This window comes from Neomonachus schauinslandi, chromosome 12 (genome assembly GCF_002201575.2).
Source record: "Neomonachus schauinslandi chromosome 12, ASM220157v2, whole genome shotgun sequence".
NCBI lineage: Eukaryota > Metazoa > Chordata > Mammalia > Carnivora > Phocidae > Neomonachus > Neomonachus schauinslandi.
The window spans coordinates 86408596-86430112 of NC_058414.1; the positions used below are offsets into that span (position 1 = coordinate 86408596).

At 41.1% G+C, this 21517-nt stretch overlaps 1 protein-coding gene across 3 annotated transcripts in view; it reads left to right on the forward strand.

Moving 5' to 3' along the window:
• Nucleotides 1–21517, forward strand: part of EXOC4 (exocyst complex component 4) — a 747671-nt gene that overhangs the window by 15158 nt on the left and 710996 nt on the right. For all 3 annotated transcript variants that reach the window (XM_021692997.1, XM_021692998.1, XM_021692999.2), the window contains exons 2-3: nt 7611–7800; nt 18417–18611. In XM_021692997.1, coding sequence (XP_021548672.1) covers nt 7611–7800; nt 18417–18611 — 385 coding nt within the window. The remainder of the gene's footprint in view (nt 1–7610; nt 7801–18416; nt 18612–21517) is intronic.

Genomic DNA, 21517 nt, shown 5'->3' on the forward strand with positions numbered 1-21517 from the left:
ATTTTTGTACAAATGGTCTCCGATCTTTTTTAGAAAGAGGTTGGATAGATATAAAATGGAACTTGAAATATTGTTGAATATTTGCCATTCAATATTCATTATTAAATACTGGTTGAAAGCTGTCATTCTTTTTTTTTTTTTTAAGTTTTTATTTATTTTTCTTTTATTTCTCTATACCCAACGTGGGGTTCGAACTCACTACCCCAGATCAAGAGTTGCATGCTCTTCCTACGGAGCCAGCCAGGTGCCCTGAAAGCTCTTATTCTTTTTGCCTGGGTGTTAACCCCCAGGTGGCATCAAAGAACACTTACAGTAAAAGTCCACAAAGCTGTACCTGATCTGGCTTCCAGCTTCTTACCTGATCCCCTCTCTTCACTGTCCCCTCTCTTGCTTCTCTGAAGCCACATTGACTTCCTTGCCATTCCGTGTACTTTGAACAAGCCAAACACCCTGCTTCAGGGCTTGTGCATCTTCTGTTCTTTCTGGAATCTGCTTCCCAGATAGTGCCGCCTCTCTCCCCTTCATTTTCTAGAAAGCTCTGTTCAAATGCCATCTTTATCTGAGTGGTTTTCTCTGGTCTCCTTTTGTTGTATACTCCCCCTCGTCCTCCCTGATTTCTGTTTTTTTACATTACTGTTTCTTCCTGGCCTGCATGTATTGTATATTTCTCTTGTATTTCCTGCTTCCCCCACTGGGATGTAAGCTTCTTGAGGGGAGGGATTGCTTTAATCCTGGCTGTATCTCTAGCTGCTTAGAACCTGCCTGCCGAGTACTAGGTGTCTAATAACTATTTGTTGAATGACTAAATGAACTCAGTAGGGTTGCTTATTGGTTATTTGTCCTTTCCTAGGTATTTTGGAACAGGCATTGCTTTGTGTGAGATAATTTAGTAGCATTTGTTTCTTAAGGCAAAGGACTGCCCTCCGTGACCTCTTCAGAGCCTGCGTCTTGCTGCTGCTCATTATTTAGCTTTTCCTGAGCACTTTTAATGTGCCAGGCACTGTTAAGAATATAAAGAGAAGGTCTGACCTCAATTCGTGAGTAAATATCTTCAGGAACTTTCAAATGGGGGTAGGCTTTGGGCTAACAATATTGTGATTCACAGATGGTTCCTAATAATGTGTCAGCCCACACATCGATGGCGCTTTGTATTTTACCAGGCACATTCACATACATTGCCAGTCGCAACCACCTGGTGAGGCAGGTACTCTTACTATCTTGTCTGGTTGGCCAGGAAAGAAACAGACGCAGAAGCTAAGTGACTTGCCCAAGGTTAAAGAGCTGAAAGTGGCAAACACCTCATGGTTGACATATATGATGAGAGGAGTCAGAAACATATTCCAAATTGGCAGTGTTTTAGACTCGTGTTCTTTTTGCATCCTCTCATTTGGTCTTTGAAGGTTATGGTTTCTCTTGAGGGATGGGTTACCTTTGGGGTGGCTAACCTTATTTTCATAGCTGTGTTTTTTTTTTTTTTTTATTTGATCTTACTTTTGTCTTTTTAAAGAGTAATATTGACTTCTGTGTGCTTTCCCCCTGTCTGGACTCCATTGCTCTATTAAGTCCAAAGTGAAGACAGAATTGCTCCATAGAAGCAGTAAGTGATGGTGACTAGTTATTTTCCTTTCAAAACACTTGACCAGGTAGACTGAAATACAGAAGCTGGTATAAAAAAGGGGAAGTGGTAAGTTCAGTTTCAGATCTGCAGTTACTTACCTCGGGTTTAATGCTTGTGAGTAAGGCTCGCTTGGAGCTGCTGGCTCTGAATTCACTAGAACCATATAGCATGCGTGCCTACTAGGTGCTGTTAACAGTAGCCTAACATGTGCACCATGGTCCTTTTAGCCCATTAGGTAAATAAATTCCTTCCTGGGGATTAATTCGTCATGGTTAAAGATGTAATTCATCATGCAAAATGCCAGAGCTGCCTTAGTGAAAAATTTTTGGTGATCCAGAAATGTCTCTGTGTCTGGCTTAACTAGAATTTAGTGTATATTTTTATGTTCCTCCGTGAACTTGGCAATAGTTTTTAAATCTTAATGGTTTCGAGATAGGAATGGAGAAAAAAATCTAAACGATTCAGTAACATGAATGCATTTTGGGGTGGCAACTTCAGATCGTTTCTCCTGTGCTCGAGGCTTTCAGTTCATGCTTCTTGTCCAGACTCAAGACTCTTAGAGCACTTAGCAGCTTTTTTAGTACTGTCTACATCTCTACCCATCCACTCTTCTCATCACATGTGAGCTGTAGCTTGATCAGGAGCTGAAGGCACAAGAAGTAGGAGTTCATAACATGCCTAGTGGAAAAGGCATGGGCTTTGAAGTCAGGTATACGTAGCTTCAAGTCCAGGTCCCATGTTAGCTGTGTGTGTGGGTGAAAGTTAACCTACCTCTCTATTCCTCTGACTCCATCTCAGCAGACTTTCTGAGGATTATCTGAGATTATGTGTGCAAAAGAACCACTGCATTCCCTGGCATATAATGGACACTAACTAGTATCTTGTGCTTCACTTTCATTCTCCCTTTCTCAAATGTAGGACCCAAGGATGCATGTACATTTCTGTATTTAGTTTGAAAATTTCCCAATAGATGAGTGAGAGCTGGCTTGTCAGCACTTACTGTCCGGGGGATCTTGGATAATTTTTGGAGTTGGTATTTACAAAAATGCGATGTAGTTTTAGACCTGATTATTAAAAATATAGTGCCTGTACTATAGGATATAAAAATCTCTTCCTGTTTGGACTGGTCAGACCGTATGAGGAGTGTGTTGTGTTCAGTTCTAGTACTACACAGGTTAGGTAAACTTTTAAGGGCCACACTGCTCATGTTTGAGGCCTGGCTCTGCTACTTAAAAGTTCTGTGCCTCTAATACACAACTCTGTTTCCTATCTGTAATAAGGGAGGTAATAAAGGTACCTACCTCCTAGGGTTGTTGTCAGGAATAAATGAATTATTAGGCATAAACCACTTAGATTAACGTCGGGCAAACAGTAAGTTCTATGTGAGTGTTAGCTGTTTTGGAAGGGACTTCAGAGGAAATCCACAAGGATGGTGGGCCATGTGGGAGCCATGTTGTGGGAGAAACAGTTGAAGCAGTTAGAGATGTTTAACCTGAGAAAGAAGTACTGAAAGCCCTTTACCATTTAAAGAGAAATTGTATGGAAGAAGGGATAGACTCATGTAACCGAAAAAGGGTGCAACTTGGATCAATGGGTAGAAATTATAAAGAGCCTGATTTTATTTTAATGAAAGGCTTTGTAACAAGGAGAGCTGTTCAAAATTGCAGTGAATGGCTTTTCGAACTAATGAGCTTTCCATCTCACAGAGGCTTATTAGAAGGCTGGGGAGAGGTTCCTGACCTGGCTGGCAAGGTGAGCTAGATGACAGGTGTTCTTTTATACCTGGCTCTCAGTTCAGGTCAAGTGACTGGCTTAAAGTAAGATAATTCCACATTGAAATTTGCTGTGGGTAGCAGGCATGGATACTTTCTCCCTAGACTTCTAGTCTGCTTTTATGGTGTATTGTTCATTTGTGGTGCCAATATTTATTGTGGGAGACATTTTGTTTCTGGTCTCATTTTGCAGAAAAGAAAACAGAGGTCAGGGATACTGTCTGCTATTGCTTGACACCATGGAGTCCCTGAAGGAACCCAGGGAATTATGGTTCATTATTGTTGGGAGGGCCATTCTCCTTGGGAGTGCTGTTTCTGAAGTTCTTCTGAGCAAAGCACCGAGTGCCCTTTGTTTTAGACGGTCTTGTCAAGGATATGTATTTGGATGTTTGGAAGATAGAGATGATTTCTCCCTGTAGAAGAATGGGCAGGCATGTGTCCTGTCCAGTATAAAAGATGGAGTTTTCCATGTTTGGGTTCCTCTTTAGTCACTCACAGCGTGTACAGGCATAAAGTTGGGTCAAGTTGCCTAACCCTCATGGGACTTGGGGCCAAGGTGGGGGGCTACTGCAGATATGCCGGTGCCCTTGCTTTGTGCTGTGCTGTGAGTAACAAAGTCCTTTGTTTCTGACCTACGAGTTTTGTGTCTTCTAGCAGCATCCATGAAACTCTGGCAGGCTAACTTGTTAGCTCGTGAGTAGGATACAAATCTCAGACTCTTAATTCTTGACGTTGAGGAGTAAGTTGAGTCAGAGAGGTTAAATCTCATGCCCAGTGCCAAATGATCTAGCGTTTGGGGGTGTGATAGAATTTGAATCTGTGTCTCCAAAGGACGTTGTGGAACACTGCTGTTGTCCTTGCGGCTCTGACTGCTAGAGCAGTCTGCACCAACCACCGCCATTTGTTGAGTGCTGATGATCTCCCAGGCCTTGTTGGATCTCCTTTAATTCTCACCCACGGCCCTATAAGGAAGGTATCCGTATTCTCTACATTTTGTAGATGAGCAAAATGAGATGGGGGCGCCTGGGTGGCTCAGTCGGTTAAGCATCTGCCTTCGGCCCAGGTCATTATCTCAGGGTCCTGGGATCGAGTCCTGCATTGGGCTCCCTGCCCAGCAGGGAGTCTGCTTTTCTCTCTCTCTGCTCATGCTCTCTCTCTGTCTCTCTCAAATAAATAAATAAATAAGTAAATAAAATCTTTTTAAAAAAATGCGATGCCATGACCAAGGTCATATCGGTACTAAGTGGTGGAGTTAGGATTCAAAACGCAGAGGGAGGATGCTAACAGGATCACTCCTAAGGACTGTCAGGAGGATTCAGCATACATTCTATAGAGTGCACAGCACTGCTGGTTTCTGGCAACTGTGGTAAGCCTCTCTAAATATTTGTGGCTATTTTTGTTATTAGTAACCTTGTTGCCTTCCTTTTCTCTAATTAAAAAAAAGAAAACAACGGATGGTTTTGTTTTTTATTTCCAACTAAAAGCAAACTCGTTCAGCACAGTTTACATTAAGAGGATGAAATTAAAGGGGCACAAACCTGGCATGGGCTCTTTCCTTATACAAATATTTTCTCTAAAAATGAAAATAGGAGCTAAAACTCCCTATAGGCCCAATTTACCCTCTAATCTTCATTTTAGTAACCCTTTCTATTTCATAAATAACTCCTAATGCGGCAATAATGTGTTACAGTGACAGCTGATGCCCGAGAAGCTGTCCTCTCTGGGCCTGACATTTTCTTTAATGGTAATTCTCCTAGTTAATGTAAACAACATGAAATGTTTGGCATGTTTCCTTCCACAAATGGCGGTGGAGAGGAAATCCAAGCATTGTAAAGACGGCAGACTGATCCGGTGTAGCTTTGACAAATCCGTGGCTGTTTGCTGTTAGAAGGGGAAATTGGAGGTAAATACCTGGGAACTCTTCCCTTTGGGACAGTTGATAAATTGGAGGCATTTTCTTTTTTTTTTTTTTTTTTTTTTTTTTTTTTTTTTTTAAAGATTTTATTTATTTATTTGAGACAGAGAGCACGAGAGGGAGGAGGGTCAGAGGGAGAGGCAGACTCCCTGCCGAGCAGGGAGCCCGACGTGGGACTCGATCCCGGGACTCCAGGATCATGACCTGAGCCGAAGGCAGTCGCTTAACCGACTGAGCCACCCAGGCGCCCCAGATTGGAGGCATTTTCTGATTGTGCTTTACTTTAGATTAACAGCCTGGAAGGCTTCAGATTTAAAGAGCAAAGTTATGTATCATAGAAACAATAGGAAGGCATGCTTAGCTCCCTGTACCCAAATACTGCAAGTGATCATTGGTAGCTCCATCTTTGAAACCATATTCCTCCTAGGTTCTCCACTCTGATTTATTTTATTAGCCACATACTTGTGCAGTATTTTCTATCAGAAAGTAATCTTGGAGGTAGTTCGTCTGATGTCGGATCACCAGTTGACAGAGGAGGACACAGGATCTGGCACGATAAAGGCCTTCCTTCAAGTCTCGGCGTTCCTAGTGTGTTGCCTTCCTGAGTGTACCCCACAACTCTTAGATGCTTTGCACTTTCCTTCATTACATTTCTTGTCCTGTCCCCCCACCCCCCCACCATTTCCTGCTAGAACTGATCTCTTGGCATCCCTAACACATTTATGAAATTCTTTTTAGAGATTAGATTGATGTCAAAGACTGGCCTGCTGAATCTCCCCCTAAATTGAGAAGGAAGTTTTATATATCATGTAGCTCATGAATTAAGATCTCTTGCTCTAAATGACAGTTGGGGAAAAAACTGTTATACAGTATTTTGCTTGTGAATATCTGGAAGTAGATATGTGATTGATTCACTGATAGACCATCTCTGAAAGCAGTTCTAATGATGGACTTATAATTGATTGCATCCATCATCGAAAGCCTAAACTACCCCCTCCCTAAATTAAAGATAAATGAAATAAGCTATGCTGAATGTATATAAGCTGACAAATCTGAGGGAATTTAATGAAACTCTAAATTACTGCAGCCAACAGATAAGAGAAAGAGGTTTCTTTGTTACCGGTTAGAACACTAAAAAAAAAAAAAAAATCCAAAAAAGATAATAAAAGAAACAAAGATCTGTGGCCCATGTATCAAACTAAGTTATTGAAAGACTTTTTTTTTTTTTTAAGATTTTATTTATTTGACAGAGAGACAGCAAGAGTGGGAACACAGCAGGGGGAGTGGGAGAGGGAGAAGCAGACTCCCCGCTGAGCAGGGAGCCCGATGTGGGGCTCGATCCCAGGACCCGGGATCATGACCTGAGCCAAAGGCAGACGCTTAACGACTGAGCCACCCAGGTGCCCCTTGAAAGACTTCTAATAAGTGTATCTGTCTCATTCCCTGGTTATTGTTGACTCATATCAATCTTGTTAGTGCTCTTGGATGAATAGTAAAAGTAGGGATTGTCTTGCAGTAAAGCTATGCTGTTGTGACATTTTAGAATTGATGTGACCTTATTTCCAGGCCGCTGGGGGCTCTGTACCAAATTTAGTTCATTTAAATGAGCTATTTGGAATGCAGTTCCTTATGTATAAGTAATTTTATCAGTTAGTACACTTTTAGCTTTATATAAAAGACCAACTGAGGGTGACTTAAACAGTGGGTATTTGTGATCACCCCTAATGAGAAGTCCTGAGGGAAAGCAGCAGGCTTGGCCTCTTTGGGGGCCCAATGATTTCAGTGCAGTAGCTTGGCATTTCTCTTGGCTTTCCCTTCCAGGATTGTAAGGTGGGTGAAATATTTGAGTATCTTAGCTTTGTTTAACAATACCCAGTGTCCGGGGGGTGTGGAGGGAACAAAAACCCAATATCCAGCTTCCTGTTAATCTTGCAAGAAGACTACTCCTAGAAGTCTTTAGGTCTCGTTGGTCAGACTTATCACTGATAAGGTGAATGGAATTCCTGGGATTCACTCAAGCAAGTCAGGACCTGCCCAGACTCTCGCACAGTTCACGCTGCCTGCTATCTAAGATTCGTGTGCCAAGGAAAGAGCGGAGGGAAAGGCTCCTTGGATAGGCAACCGACACAAATCCACTTACATGGGCTCTTGCAATTTACTAGGAAGGTGGCTTCAGTATTTTCTGTTAGTCACTTGTTTCATTTCCTCCCTACTTAGTGAGGTGAATGTGCTCGTGAATTAACTCCTCTTTTACTTTTTTGCTTTCAAATTTGATTAAGCTTGATACAGTCTCTGTCTTCACCAGGACCCTGTCTACCAGTGATGATGTGGAAGACCGGGAGAATGAAAAGGGGCGCCTCGAAGAAGCCTATGAGAAGTGCGACCATGACCTGGATGAGTTGATTGTGCAGCACTACACGGAATTGACGACAGCCATTCGCACGTACCAGAGCATCACAGAGCGCATTACCAACTCCCGAAATAAAATAAAGCAGGTGGGCCTCCTTTTCCTCTTGTGGTTGTGGTTGCCGTTAGGCCAAGGGTTTGTAGCGTGTAGAAGTGCCATGATAGCGGCGACTGGCCTTAGGAGGGACTCATAATGACACTTTCTGGGGATTTTGCAGTGTCTGGAAAGCCTGGCTGAACAGGATCACGGAGGGCATCGTAGGCTTGCCTCCTCCCTGTGTCTTATCCTTGGCTTCTGCTGCTACTTCTCGTAGCGGTGTGGAAGGATGTGGGGGTGGTGGCCCCAACGTGAGGACATTGGAAAGGGGAGCTGTTCTAAGACTCCAGGGCCTCTTACTATTAGAGGCTCCCATTTCCGTGTATCCAGTGTATTTCATATGCTCCTGTCACACATTGTGCACGTGTGTGTGTCTCTGTGTGTGTGTATTGCTGTAACAGTTGAAACATTTTTTGAAATTTCAGCTGTGAGTATGTCCCCTCGTTGAAGTTGGTTGGGGCTTCTCTGTAGTGATTAGACATTCTAGGTATGATCTTGACAAGGAAATCCAACTTACAAATTACCGAAACATGTATTTATGAATACTGAAATTCTTGAATGCCCTTCCTTAGTTGTGACAAGCATGCAGTAACTTCTGTTTTGTTATTTTCCTATATTTTGCAGTGATTTCTTGTTCATTCTTTGTTTCCTCCTCTCTTTCTGCTTCTTGCCCGCTTTCTCTTCCTGCCCACCTCCTTTTGTAGTGGATCCTTGAAAAGTTCTTGGTTCCTGGCTACCATGTTTTTACTGCCTAAAGGACAAAGTAGGTTCATAAGGGGTATTTTTGTATTTGGTGAAGGGATGAACTGACCGTTGGAGGCCGTCGCATCATAGTCCTGGGGCCTCTGGCTGTGTGTTTGGAAGATCAGTCCTTTAATTCCTTTTCGTACCACTCTGCTAACAGTAATTGCTACCACTTAGCACTGCTTCTTTGCCAGGCACGACTGTTCCTCACTCAACAGATTTAGGATTTGGATGCTAGTGTCCCTAACTCTAAGCTCCTCGCTGCGGGTTTTCAGACCTATTTTAGGCAGTAACCGCCCTTCTGAAAATGAGCTATCTCCCCGACGTCCTAGTTGCCTCTTGTGTGGGGTTGGGGTGAGAGATGCAGAGCCTCATGCTTGGTCCCCTCCTTGAAACTCTGCAGCTGCCCCTCCAGCACCTGTGTGTGGCCACGGGGCTGCACAGACCATTAGAAATGTGCTGGCTGTGCTGTTGATCGGGAACTCCCTGGACTGCACCTGCCCAGTAATAGCTATGCTCACAGCTTTCCCACGTGTTCTGTTGTCTGTCTTCTAGACCTTACCTTACAATTTTCTAAGCAGATACTTAAATTATTCTTCGAAAAATGCTGTTGACACATGAGTTTCAGCCTCTAGGAGGACCGTTTGAGAATCAGCAAGCTCTTAACCTTTTTTGAAGCAATTTGATGACCTCTTTACATTGTAAACTTAACTGGGCATTTTCAAAAGGAATACTATAATTCTTCGCCTTTACAATTGGTGAGTTCATCCTGTGGATTTATCTGTGAAACTAGGTAAAGCTAGAGATCAGTTCAGAGTCAACTGTAGTCCATTTTGACCCAATATACTAAGCTCAGGAGGAGTCAGAAAATGAATGTCTACTGCTGCTGACCTGGCTTTGCCCCGGGTAATCACAGAAAGGGTGAAGGTTTGGTATTTCTCTTTTCTGATTAGTCCGCTTGGCTGAAAGGACTTTGTCCTGATGTCAAGGGAAGCCTGTAGTGGTTTCTGCCTTGACTCCCTATCACTTGGAGTCGATAGCCTCTTTGCCCAGAGAGAGTTGACTGGTATTGAAAAAGAGTCTCCTCTTGATCATTTCACATTTGTTTTAGCAGCCACAGTCTGTTCGCTGTCCTCATTTTTAATTACGCTAGAATTTTGAGCAAAAGAAAACAAAAAGAAAACTTTGTGTTTATTACATCAGACAGTTCTCAAAGTCAGTCTCACCTAATTCTATTATGAATTAGCTCAATATTGGGAAGAGAAAGGGCTCACGCTCCTTTCAAAAAAGCCTCTAATAATTGATAAATGGGAGAAGAAAAATGTTGGAAAAATGAAAGTGAATTTGTTTCTATTGTATAAATTGACAGTTTTGTACTGTGAAAGGCCATTTCTTATCACCAGGGAAACACTGATGTTTTCTTACTAGTCTTTCCCTGTCATTTTTGGTTTTTAATTGCGCTTTGGGTTATATACAAAATATAGGTGTGTATAGTTATGCATATTTTAAAATAGAAGTGGGGATGATTGAATCATCATGGGGCTATATTATTTCACATCCAGCAAGATAGTGAGAATGTGCAGATGTGAGTTGAAATCTTCTTTCTGCTCTCTGCCAAAAGAATGTAATGAGGATTCATTCAACAAATATCTGTGGAGTGCTAGCCGTTTGCCTGGTTCTGTTTTCATTGCTGGGGTTGTACCCACGGAAAACACCTATCCCTGTCCTCATGGAACTGACATAAACAAAGTAGGTGATATTTAACCACACGGATTGAGTCTCTGTGTGAAGTGTCTGTTTTGTGCTGAGCATTGCTCGAGGTTCTGGGGTATGGAAGTGAATCAAACAAATTCCTGGCCTTGTGGAGTTTACATTCTGGTTTATATTCTAGTCAAGGGAAACCCACTATAAATTAGTACAATGTGGTATAACAGATGGTAAGAAGTGCTCTGCTTTCCAAACCAAAAGCAAGGAAGGGAGAATTGCGAGTTGCTGCTTAAATGGATTGTTCAGGGAAGGCTTGACTGAGGTGACGTTTGAACCAACACTTGAAGGAAGTGAGGGAGAGTCAAGAGAAGCTCCTTAGGAAGAAGGAATGGCAGGTGCAGAAAGGTCCTGAAGCAAGAACATGACTAGAATTTGGGGGATGCAGTGAGGAGGCCAGTGGGGCTGGAGCAAAATGGGATGGGGAGAGGGGAGAGTGGCTGGAGAGACAGAGAGCTGGTGGATGAGGTGCAGTGTGGTGGGTCAGGTCACATGGGGTTTTGGTGATTGTAAGGACTTGTTTCATAATTCGAATATGGTGGGAATCCATTGTAATAAACTTTTGAACACAAGAATGGCATGATACAACATTTTAAAAGGGCTAATCTAGCTGCTATACTGAGTAGATTTTAGTGGGGACCAAGGCAGATGAAGACGTTCATATTCATGCTTTTAGAGCTTGAGAACACAGAACTGTTGACATTTCCCATTATGATAATAGTTTCATATATGGATTTACATTGGTAGAATCTAAGTCCTTGAGGATAATGAGATGACAGATAAGAGTTGACTCTTTTCCCAGATAGGTCTATTGGGAATTTTTTTCTAGATTAAAAAAAATACATGTAAATAAAAGTGTGTATGATTGATCAGGTCAAGTAATGTGGATAATCAGAATACTTAGGCTATCCTATTACTGTTGAATGCATATTGGTTGGTATCAGTCAGAATGCCATGTTACTGCACTAGAAAACCTCAGAATCCATAGGTTCTGCCAGTCTCCTAATAATGACTGTTATAGCAGCACCACCAAAATAGATGGATATGAATGGGTACAAGCTGGGGACTTAGGTGGCACAGGTCATACTTGCTGGTCTTTGAATTGGAGTGTTTGCTCTGTGCTGTAGGGGGTGGATGAGAGGACATCAGATTTCTTTAAAGACACTAAGTATCTGTCTCATGTTTATCCCAGGAGCTGGTAGGCTGAAGGGAAAACATACTTGTCTCTGTTGTGAATGTGCACACTTTACATTTCACCCCAGTTTCAGCTGCCCCCTTGGTACTAGATCAAGCCTGTAACTCATTTTTCTTGGCTGTAATTAGAAATAACTATATGTGATTATTCAAATGAAGTTGTTAAGGGCTTAATCCTTGAGTAGTGCAACATTCATTACTTAACATTTAAAATAATTTTGTGGCTTTTATATGAAAATATACCTTGAGAGACAGAATAAGAACAAAGAATAACCTTAATACAAAAAAAAAATGTCACAGTAGAGCAATATGGATGTGGTAGGAAATTATTTACAGCCCATATGTAAGGCGGAAAAATCCTGGCTGCTTCTATGAGAAAGGGAGAAAAGCCTAGAAAGGGACATGCTAAACAATGGGCAATAATGCAATAGCATAATTTAAAATCTAGGCAGTAGAGTGCATGAAGGCAGTCACAAGAACTATGAGGTAGTGTTTCCATTAAATTTAACTGTATCCACATTTGTGTACTATATGCAACTTAAAGGAGAAGTACTGCCCTTGGAAGGGGTTCAGTGGAGCCTCTCAGACAATTTAAGACCTTAGAATGACAGCTAAAAAAAACAAAAACAAAAACAAAACAAAAACAAAACGAAGGGAACAAAAGCATGGGAATAAGTTTGAGGGTAATTTAAAAGTGATCGGTCGTTCTAAAGGGCTTTAAAACAGAACAGCGGGGCGCCTGGGTGGCTCAGTCGTTAAGCGTCTGCCTTCGGCTCAGGTCATGATCCCAGGGTCCTGGGATCGAGTCCCACATCGGGCTCCCTGCTCGGCAGGAAGCCTGCTTCTCCCTCTCCCACTCCCCCTGCTTGTGTTCCTGCTCTCGCTATTTCTCTCTCTGTCAAATAAATAAATAAAAATCTTTAAAAAAATAAAAATAAAAATAAAACAGAACAGCGAGTAGTGTTTCTGCACATCATTCCTTCCAAGCACTTTGTATAAGACTTTGGAAAAAAATGGGTTTTGACACATGTCAGGAGAATACCCATGAACATGTTTGTATGTAGATTTATTTTTAACTACAGAAGAGAAAATAAATTTTGTACTTTTAGAATTAAGAATAACGTTGACTGTTATGTTAATTTCATTTATCATCCCTTGCTTGTGGGGAACTTTGTAGACTATTTCTAGTCTGTAGTTTCAGTGGGGTGCTTGCCTATCTGTTGTGCTTTATTACGGATACTATGCACACCCAAAGGCATTCCCTCTCCCCATTATCCTTGAACAAAATCAGAAAAGCTTTGAATTTGATGACGTGAAGCCTGTATCCATCAGCCTCTCTTACATATATCTGTTCCTCTTTTCACAAATGCGACCACGTTGTTACGCGGAGGCCCTGGGTAGTTTTCCTCTCTTTATCGTCCCCAAGGCAGGGTTGCGGATAGCTCTGTTTCTCTGCTTTCTGTATCATCTCGCATACCCACTCACAATAACCTCTTGGGGCCTGTTAACCTTATTTTCTCTTTTTCTAATAGGCTCTAATTAGACTGGCTGGAGGTGCTTGTATGTTGAAACTGAAATCCTTGCTGTGGCTACACGGGTGGTTAGGAGCAACTGTAAAGTTACTAGAAGTCTAAGGAAGCAAAGGAAACGTGTTTGAAGAAGGATTTCTGTACTTGGGTTTTGATGTCTTGATTTGAATAGCTTGACTCTATGGATTTATTTCAGGAACAAACAGTAACATACGTTTTCAATTTTAATGATCCTGATAAATTCAGTAGAATGGAATTAAAATGCTGTCACCACATCGAGAAATAAAAGTTTAGATGTAACTTGGTACTGTTCTCACATTTTAGATGTTCTTATTCACTGATGGCTGCAGTGCAGTTTCTCTTCCCTGTATAAAAAGCATTTATTGAGCTATAATTTATCTGCAATAGAATGCAGTATTTTTGAGTATAGTTCAGTGAGTTTTGGCAAATGTACATATCCTTGAACGTATTCCCATCTACCCCAGAGAGTTCCCCCCTGCTTCCTTGGAGTCAAAATTCTATGTTCCCCTCCCTCCCGCCTACCCCCTCCACAACTGCTCCAAACAACTGCTGATTTGAATCCCATCACTATAGATCATTTAAGAAAATTTTTCATGTTCTAGAACTTCAGTATGTACTTTTGTGTACCTGGCTTCATTTGTTCAGCAAAATGTTTCTGAGATTCTTAGTATTTCTTCTCTTTTATTGCTGAGTAGTATTCCTCCTGCTGCCCAAGTTTTAAAATAACATTTCTTCATAACTGTGACTTTCTAATCAAAAAGTTGAAGCCTCAGGGCAATCTAATATTAAAAGTTCTTGTAGCTTCTTGTGTCTGCGGCTTTGGCTAATAACTTAGTTTAGGGAATAATTTTGGTGATGTTCATTTTCCACACAGCCTGATGCCATCTCCCCCACCCTTAAACACAGGCAGAAATTCTACCTTCCTTTTCAGTTTTCCTCTCTGTTAGTAGGCAAAAAGGAGAAGTGAGCTGACTACACTGTATACATCCTAGTGTGAAATACCATAATGGTCTTTTTTCCAATCAGAAAGGAGTTTGCCAAGCTTTACTGACCCACAGTAAGTTTATCCCTCCCTCTCTTGATCAAGAGCCTATTAGGGTGTTGCATGACATAAACTTTATTTTTAACAATTTCCATAGTAACCATTAAACAAAAGAAAAATCTGAGAATTGCAGAACCAAGGTGAGAAGAGTAGAATATCAGAAATCAAATTCTAACAGATTTTAACTAACGTTTAAGAGAGAATGGATTTAATAGCTGGAGTTCCTAGCCCAGAGACCAAGAACTCCCAAGAGGATCTGGGAACAATAGCCTTGAGAAATACGTTTAAAAAGTCCGATAATGGTCATTAAGAGATACACAAGTTGTAGGGATGAAGAGTAGAGCATGGGGAATATAGTCAATAATATTGTAACAACTTTGTATGGTGACAGATGACTGCATTTAATCATGGTGAGCATTTTATAATGTATATGATTGTCCTATCACTGTGTTGTATACCTGAAACCAATACTATATGTCAACTATACTTCAATTAAAAATTTAAATAAAGTCAAAACCATAAGTGGTGACAAAAACCAGTACTTCCCTACCTCATCCTTCCCCAATCCCAACTGCAAAACTTCAGAGGCACTGACTTTCACTCTTTGTAAAATGCTTATACTATTCTTGATCTTTCTATTTTAGACATGGTGTAGGAGCTTCCAGCTATGGAAGATGAGGATTTAGGTCTCCCTCCCACTCTTTCCCCTACCCCACTTCATCTTCTTCCCTCAACCTCTGTCTCTCTGGTTGTATCCTAGTTTTTGGTTAAATAGATAGTGCTTATTTTATTAAGACTATGTAAATATTTACCTCTAAGCCATCCAGCATACTATTGGTGCTTCTGCAATTTTGTTGTTGCTGTTTTCCTTGCAGTTACTGATTGAATGTTCCTGTTGCCTTTCTTCTGCATCGGTTTTCCCCTTTCCTGGATCCTCTGTTTCCTATCTTCTGTTTTTCTCTTGTGGTGATGGAGTGCGTTCTTTACTAGCTTGCTGAGATATGGTGCATATAAGGTTTATTTGTTTGTTTGTTTATTTTTGAGAGTTATATATCTGAAAATGTCTTTATTATACTTGTATTATACCTCATACTTGATTGATAGTTTTTCTGGGAAATAATTCTCTCTTAGGATTTTGAAGCTATATTATTCCTTTGTCTTGTAGCTTTTAGTGTTGCTGTTGAGAAAAGTCTGATGCATTCTGATTCACAGCTCTTTGTATGGATTTTGTCCCTCCCCCCACCCCCCTTGAAAGCTTTTAAGATTGTCTCTTATATCCCTGTGTTCTCATATGTCAGGATAACGTGCCCTGGCTTGGGTCTTTTCTCACTCCATTTTCTTGAACATTGGTGTGCCTTTTCAATCTAAAAACACATGTCTTCTGGGACATTTTCTTTTATTATTTTATTGGTATTTTTCTCTACTCCATTTGTCTCATTTTTCCTCCCCTGGAACTCCTCTATTTGGCAAATAGTGGACTTCTTAGATCAATCCCCTCATTTTCTTTTATCTTTTCTCTCTTGTTTTTGTTTTATTCTCTGGAGATTTCCTCAAGGGTAGCTTCTAGCCTTTATATTGGATTTTTTTTTCTAACCTATTTTAATTTCCAAGAGTAGTTTTGATTCTGGTTTTTTTTTTTTTTTTTTTTATTAGATCTTTTTTTTTTTTTTTTTTATAATGTTTTTTTTTTTCTTTTTTTTTTTTTCCTCCCCCCCCCCCCCCCCCCCGCACTTTTTTCTTTTTGTTTTGATGCCTGACTTTGCATATTCCAGGCTTTCCTTGGCTGTCTGGTGATCCTTGGCTAACTATCTGAATGGAAGAGGGAGGCGGTACGAAGCTGATTGGGAACTCAGAGCGTGTTGTGGGCCTTGTCTAGTGATGAGTGGGCAGGGATCCAGCAGTTTCCTTGGTGAGACCTCAGATGTCACTAACTCTAGGTCTTTTTGCCTGGTCACCTTTCCCAGGGAAAGCCCTACGTGTCCTGTGTTGGAGCTAAAAATCAAGCTGAGTATATTTAGAGGCAACCCTAGCAGGAGGCTGAGGGTCTGAAGGGGACAGGATTTTACTGTTCCATAGGCCCACTGTGATCTCATTCTTGTGTTTGCTGTCCAGTGCCTCACACTCTCCCCTCAGCCCGGATCCTTTCTTTTTTTTTTTAAAGATTTTATTTATTTTTTAGAAAGCGAGCGAGAGAGAAACAGCATGAGAGGGGAGAGGGTCAGAGGGAGAAGCAGGCTCCCCGCCGAGCCGGGAGCCCGATGTGGGACTCGATCCCAGGACCTTGGGATCATGACCTGAGCTGAAGGCAGACGCTTAACCATCTGAGCCACCCAGGCGCCCGGCCCGGATCCTTTCTGATCTTCAGTTCATAAACCTTCTATTTGGCCAATGTTTGGGGGGAGGGAATTTCCCATCTGTGTGGTTTGTTGAGGATCCAGGGCTCCAAATACACCTTATGGAAGGTGTGAGCCCTGTATTCCTGCCTTCAGTGTTCTTGGTGTCCCCTTGTCAGTGGTAGGAAACCCCACTTCATGCTGGGACTTTCAGATTGCTGTCCTCTGCTAAATTACCCATGTTCTGCTTTCTTGCTGACTTCACAGGTTTTGTTACCATCTCTTACATGCCATTCCCTCCTCTCTGTTCTCTTTTCTAGGTGCTTTATGCTTAGCAGAATTTTTTTTTTTTTTTAATCACTTTGGGAGTGCAGGAAGGAATGGAGGTAATTAGGACCATCTTCAATAGATTTTCAGAGGGGTCCATGACTCCCCCCAAAGCTAGTAGTCATTCCATTGTGCTTATCAAGAGAGATTACAAAGTCTCCTTAGTTAGGCTTCTTTTTACATTGGAGAGTTTCTTAAAAGTAGGATTAGGTATTGCCCTAAAGTTATAGCAATAGAGTAGATGCTTTCTCAAGAAATGTTCTGATCTTAGCATTCAATCTTTATATTTTCCATGTGTGTTGGAAAATTGTTGAAATTTATTTTTATAATCACCAGAAGCATAATATTTGTGAGTATGTGCACCACCACACCAAATCTTGTAGAAGAAAGATATTCAATGGTCAAAAACATGGTAGACTTTCTAGGGTGATGGAAATGTCCTATATTTGATGGTTTGGATTATATAGATGTCTTGCATTTGCTAAAATTCATCAAATGGCATACCTGACATGTATTCATAAATTTTACCTAAAACAAAACACAAAATAACTACTCTCTTTCTCTTAAAAAAAAAAAAAAAAAGTTGGGGGGTTGTGCCTGGGTGGCTCAGTCGGTTAAGCATCCTACTCTTGATTTTGGCTCACATCGTGATCTCAGGGTAGTGAGATTGAGCCCTGGGCATAGAGCCTGATTAAGATTCTGGGTATGGAGTCTGCTTAAGATTCTTGCTCTCCCTGTCTCCTGCCACACACCACCCCCTTCTCTCTCTGTAAAAAAAATAAACCAAAAAAAACCAAAACAAAAAACCATAATCAAATACTAAATTCTAATTTAAATAAAAATACATGTAAGGAATGTCAAGAGTATATGAGAGTAGCTCTGTGAATTGTGAAAGGTCGTGATTCTTTTTATTTCATGTCATAAAAATGGAAAAGTCTTAATTATGAATATGATAATGTGCTTCTCAGGTACATTCTGACTACCCCTCCCTGCTCTTCCTCCTGTTTTGTCGAGCTATGCCGTACCGGTCGCCAAACTGCAGATCTCTGAGAATGTTTGAAATTGTCTTATTTACTATCTAAAAATCCTTGGTATGTCCCAGTTCCTCTTATTTTGAGATTATTTCTAGATGTGTCTACTCTTTTCTGGAAAGTGGGCTTATTTTCATGTCATTTGAGATGAATGTACAGTTCCTTGGCTCTAAACTTGAGCTGACTTATAGATGTAGGATGGTCCAAGTGACTTATCAGCTGAATAAGAAACATGCAGAGAAGAATGGGCAAGGAATAATAGCATGGCCTCTATCAGTCATTCTCTTTCAGATATTTTAACATCAGTGGGTAGATATTTTAACATATTTTCGGAGATCTCTATGTCCTAAGTCCCTTTTTCTAGATTCACTCAAAGGTAGGTTAGGAGCAGTTTACTCATTTCACAGGAGAGCAAAATACACACGGAGGTGGAGACCCATCCCGGTGAGTCAGTGTCAGGACCAGGATTAGAATTTTGCAAGCCAACCAACCATGGGAATAAGTGGGAGGGGGAGTGAGGAACGGTTTACTTCTAGTACACTAACGAAGACAACTTAACTAGATTACAGGTTTAGGATGGCAAGACTTTGGACTGACTTAAGATTGAATCTGTTTTATCGTAGGTAAAAGAGAATCTGCTCTCGTGCAAGATGCTGTTGCACTGCAAAAGGGATGAGCTTCGGAAATTGTGGATTGAAGGAATTGAACATAAGCATGTCCTGAACCTGCTGGACGAGATTGAGAATATCAAGCAAGTGCCTCAAAAGCTGGAACAGTGCATGGCGAGCAAGCACTATCTCAATGCCACGGACATGCTGGTGAGAGGTCATTTCCGCTCAGCCGGGGGAGCCCTCGCTCTTGTTCCCGGAATGCTGGCTTTCAGGGAGCACATTACAAACTGCCCTCTTGGGGTTCACAAGCCCTTGCAGGTGAAGCCTCACAGGCTCCCTTCCTAATTCCAGTGTTGGAAATGGTAGGCGATTATTTATGTATTGTCTGCCTTTGGAACAATGGCAGGTCGTATAATGGTAAAAAAAAAAAAACCCGGTACCTCAGTCATGTTGGCATGGTAATGAGAAGTGTTTGAGTTTCCGAGGAAGATGGCTAATGAGTCCCATTTTATTTTATTTATTTATTTACTGATTTTTTTTTTTTAAAGGAGGCTCCATGCCCAGTGTGGGGCTTGAACTCACAACCCTGAGATCAAGAGCTGTGTGCTTTACTGACTGAGCCAGCCAGGCTCCCCTAATGAATCCCATTTTAAAGAATGAAGTCTGCATGAGAGACAACTTTAGGAGATTGATGGACTTGATGTTCTTCAAGTTCTTTGAAGGGATTGTTATGTGAGGGCTTGGGTTTTTTTTCCTTTAAATTGATGAGAAAGAAAATAATTCTGGAGCAATAATTCTGGAAGGGACTTTGTTAAGCAAGAGTACTCTGCAGCCTGGCCTTTAGCCTCTGAGGCCATTCTGTTACTTTTATTTTTATTATTTATTTATTTATTTATTTATTTTTTATTATTATGTTACTCACCATACATTACATCATTAGTTTTTTTTTTTTTTTTAAAGATTTTATTTATTTATTTGTGAGAGAGAGAATGAGAGACAGAGAGCATGAGAGGGAGGAGGGTCAGAGGGAGAAGCAGGCTCCCTGCCTAGCAGGGAGCCCGATGCGGGACTCGATCCCGGGACTCCAGGATCGTGACCTGAGCCGAAGGCAGTCGCTTAACCAACTGAGCCACCCAGGCGCCCACATCATTAGTTTTTGATGATACTTTTATTTTTTTAAAGTAAGCTCTACACCCAGTGTGGGGCTTGAATTCAAAACCCTGAGATCAAGAGTCACGTGCTCTACTGACTGAGCCAGCGGGCTGCCCCCATTCTGTTACTTTTTGAATTAGAAACAGATATTCAGAGAATGTTGCAACTGTTGGTGCATGTGGCTGAGTGTCAAGAAGATGAATAAAAAATAATATATATCTTGTTACTTATTAAGACTAATTTCTCAGGGCCTGTGGCTCTTAGAGAGCTGCTCTATCTACCTCCCCTTTCTACACAAGCACCCCCAGTGCCATCTGATTCAGAATTGTTTGGGGACTATAGAAGCCCTCTAGCAGATGACTTCATTTGGACTCTTTTTTTCCACAATAGGTGAGCGTACCTTATCTTTGTTTCACCAAGTTAGATTGGCTGTTAACACTGGAAAAAATACTGAGGGGACTTGGTGGGAGAAGCAGGGTAAATCCTCCAAGTGGTTCCAGTTGAGATTTTCAGGAAGAATTTTGCCATAAGTCCTTCATAAGAAGCTTTTAAGGGAATTTGGTAACCAAGATGTGAGATATGCTATGATATTCTATCATATATTAAAACCTGGTTGTGTGATAGGAGTGAACAGTAAGCAATTCACGTAATCTGTCAGCTAAAAGGACAGGAGTATATGTGGAATGCCACCTATATGTTCCTTCTGCCTGTTGTCTTCAGTGTTCTCCTGTAGACTGTTTCTTCCACATGTAGGTGGGGTTTGGGGGTTTGGGAGAGAAGAAGGGGTGTGGGCTGTGGCCTGTAGCTTTCAAGCTTTGCAGAGGAAAATTTTTTAATTAAAAAATATGGGAGTAGGGTCTAGGTTGGGTCAGCTTGAGTACTATGATTGTCAGTTCCAATTAAAATTATGTGGTTGGGGGGAGTGGGGATCTGGGGAGTGGGGTGGGAAGGAAGAGCAGTTACCTCCAGAAAGAGGTGAGTGTATGAGTTATGTTTTCCAGAAGTTCCTTCCCCCCCCCCCCCCCCCCGTTTGTTGTTTATATATTCTGGATACTAATCTTTCGCTAGTTGTGTTTGAAATATCTTCTCCTAGTTGGTGGTATATCTTTTTACTTTGTTTATGAAGCCTTTTGTTACAAAGAAGTATTAAAATTTAATGCAATAAAATTTTTTTCCTTTATCCAATTTTTTTTTTTTTAGAATAATCATTTTATTTTCAGTTTTTTTCAATTTTTTGAAAGAGAGAGAGCATGAGTGGCAGGGGGAGGGGTAGAGGGAAAGGGAGAGGGAGAGAGAATCTTAAGCAGGCTCCATGCCCAGTGTGGAGCCCTGAGATGATGACCTGAGCAGAAATCAAGAGTTGGACGCTTAACTGACTGAGCCACCCAGGTGCTCCATATCCAATTTTTATTTCAAGAATTTTTTTTTCTATCCCAGTGTCATATAGAGAATCTACTATGTCTTTTTTAATCTGTTTGGAATCTGTTTCCCTATATGGATGAACTAGGGATCTAATTTTATCTTCTGTATAAATAGCCACATGGCTCAGACCATTTGCTGAATTTATTTCCTCCTGACTTCTAATGCCATCTTGGTCACATATCAAGTTTTCACGTATGCATGGGTCTGCCCCTGAGCTCTTTGTTTCGTTCAGTTGGTCTTGTTTATATCTGCACTGAAACCATGCTGTTTTAATTACTATTATTTTATGATATATCTTGATTTTAGCAGGTGGAGACGTTCCCTCACCTTGCTTTTCAGAATTATATGTGCTATTCTTGGCCAGTTACTCTTCCATATGAATTTTAGTATCAACTTGTCCACATTCCTCAAAAAGTGTCATGAGATTGATTCACTTTGTAAGAATTTCATCTTTGTACTATTGAGTCTTTTCAGTGAGTAGGTCTCATTTATTGATGTCTTCATTTATGTTCCATATAATAATGCTTAGTAATGTATTG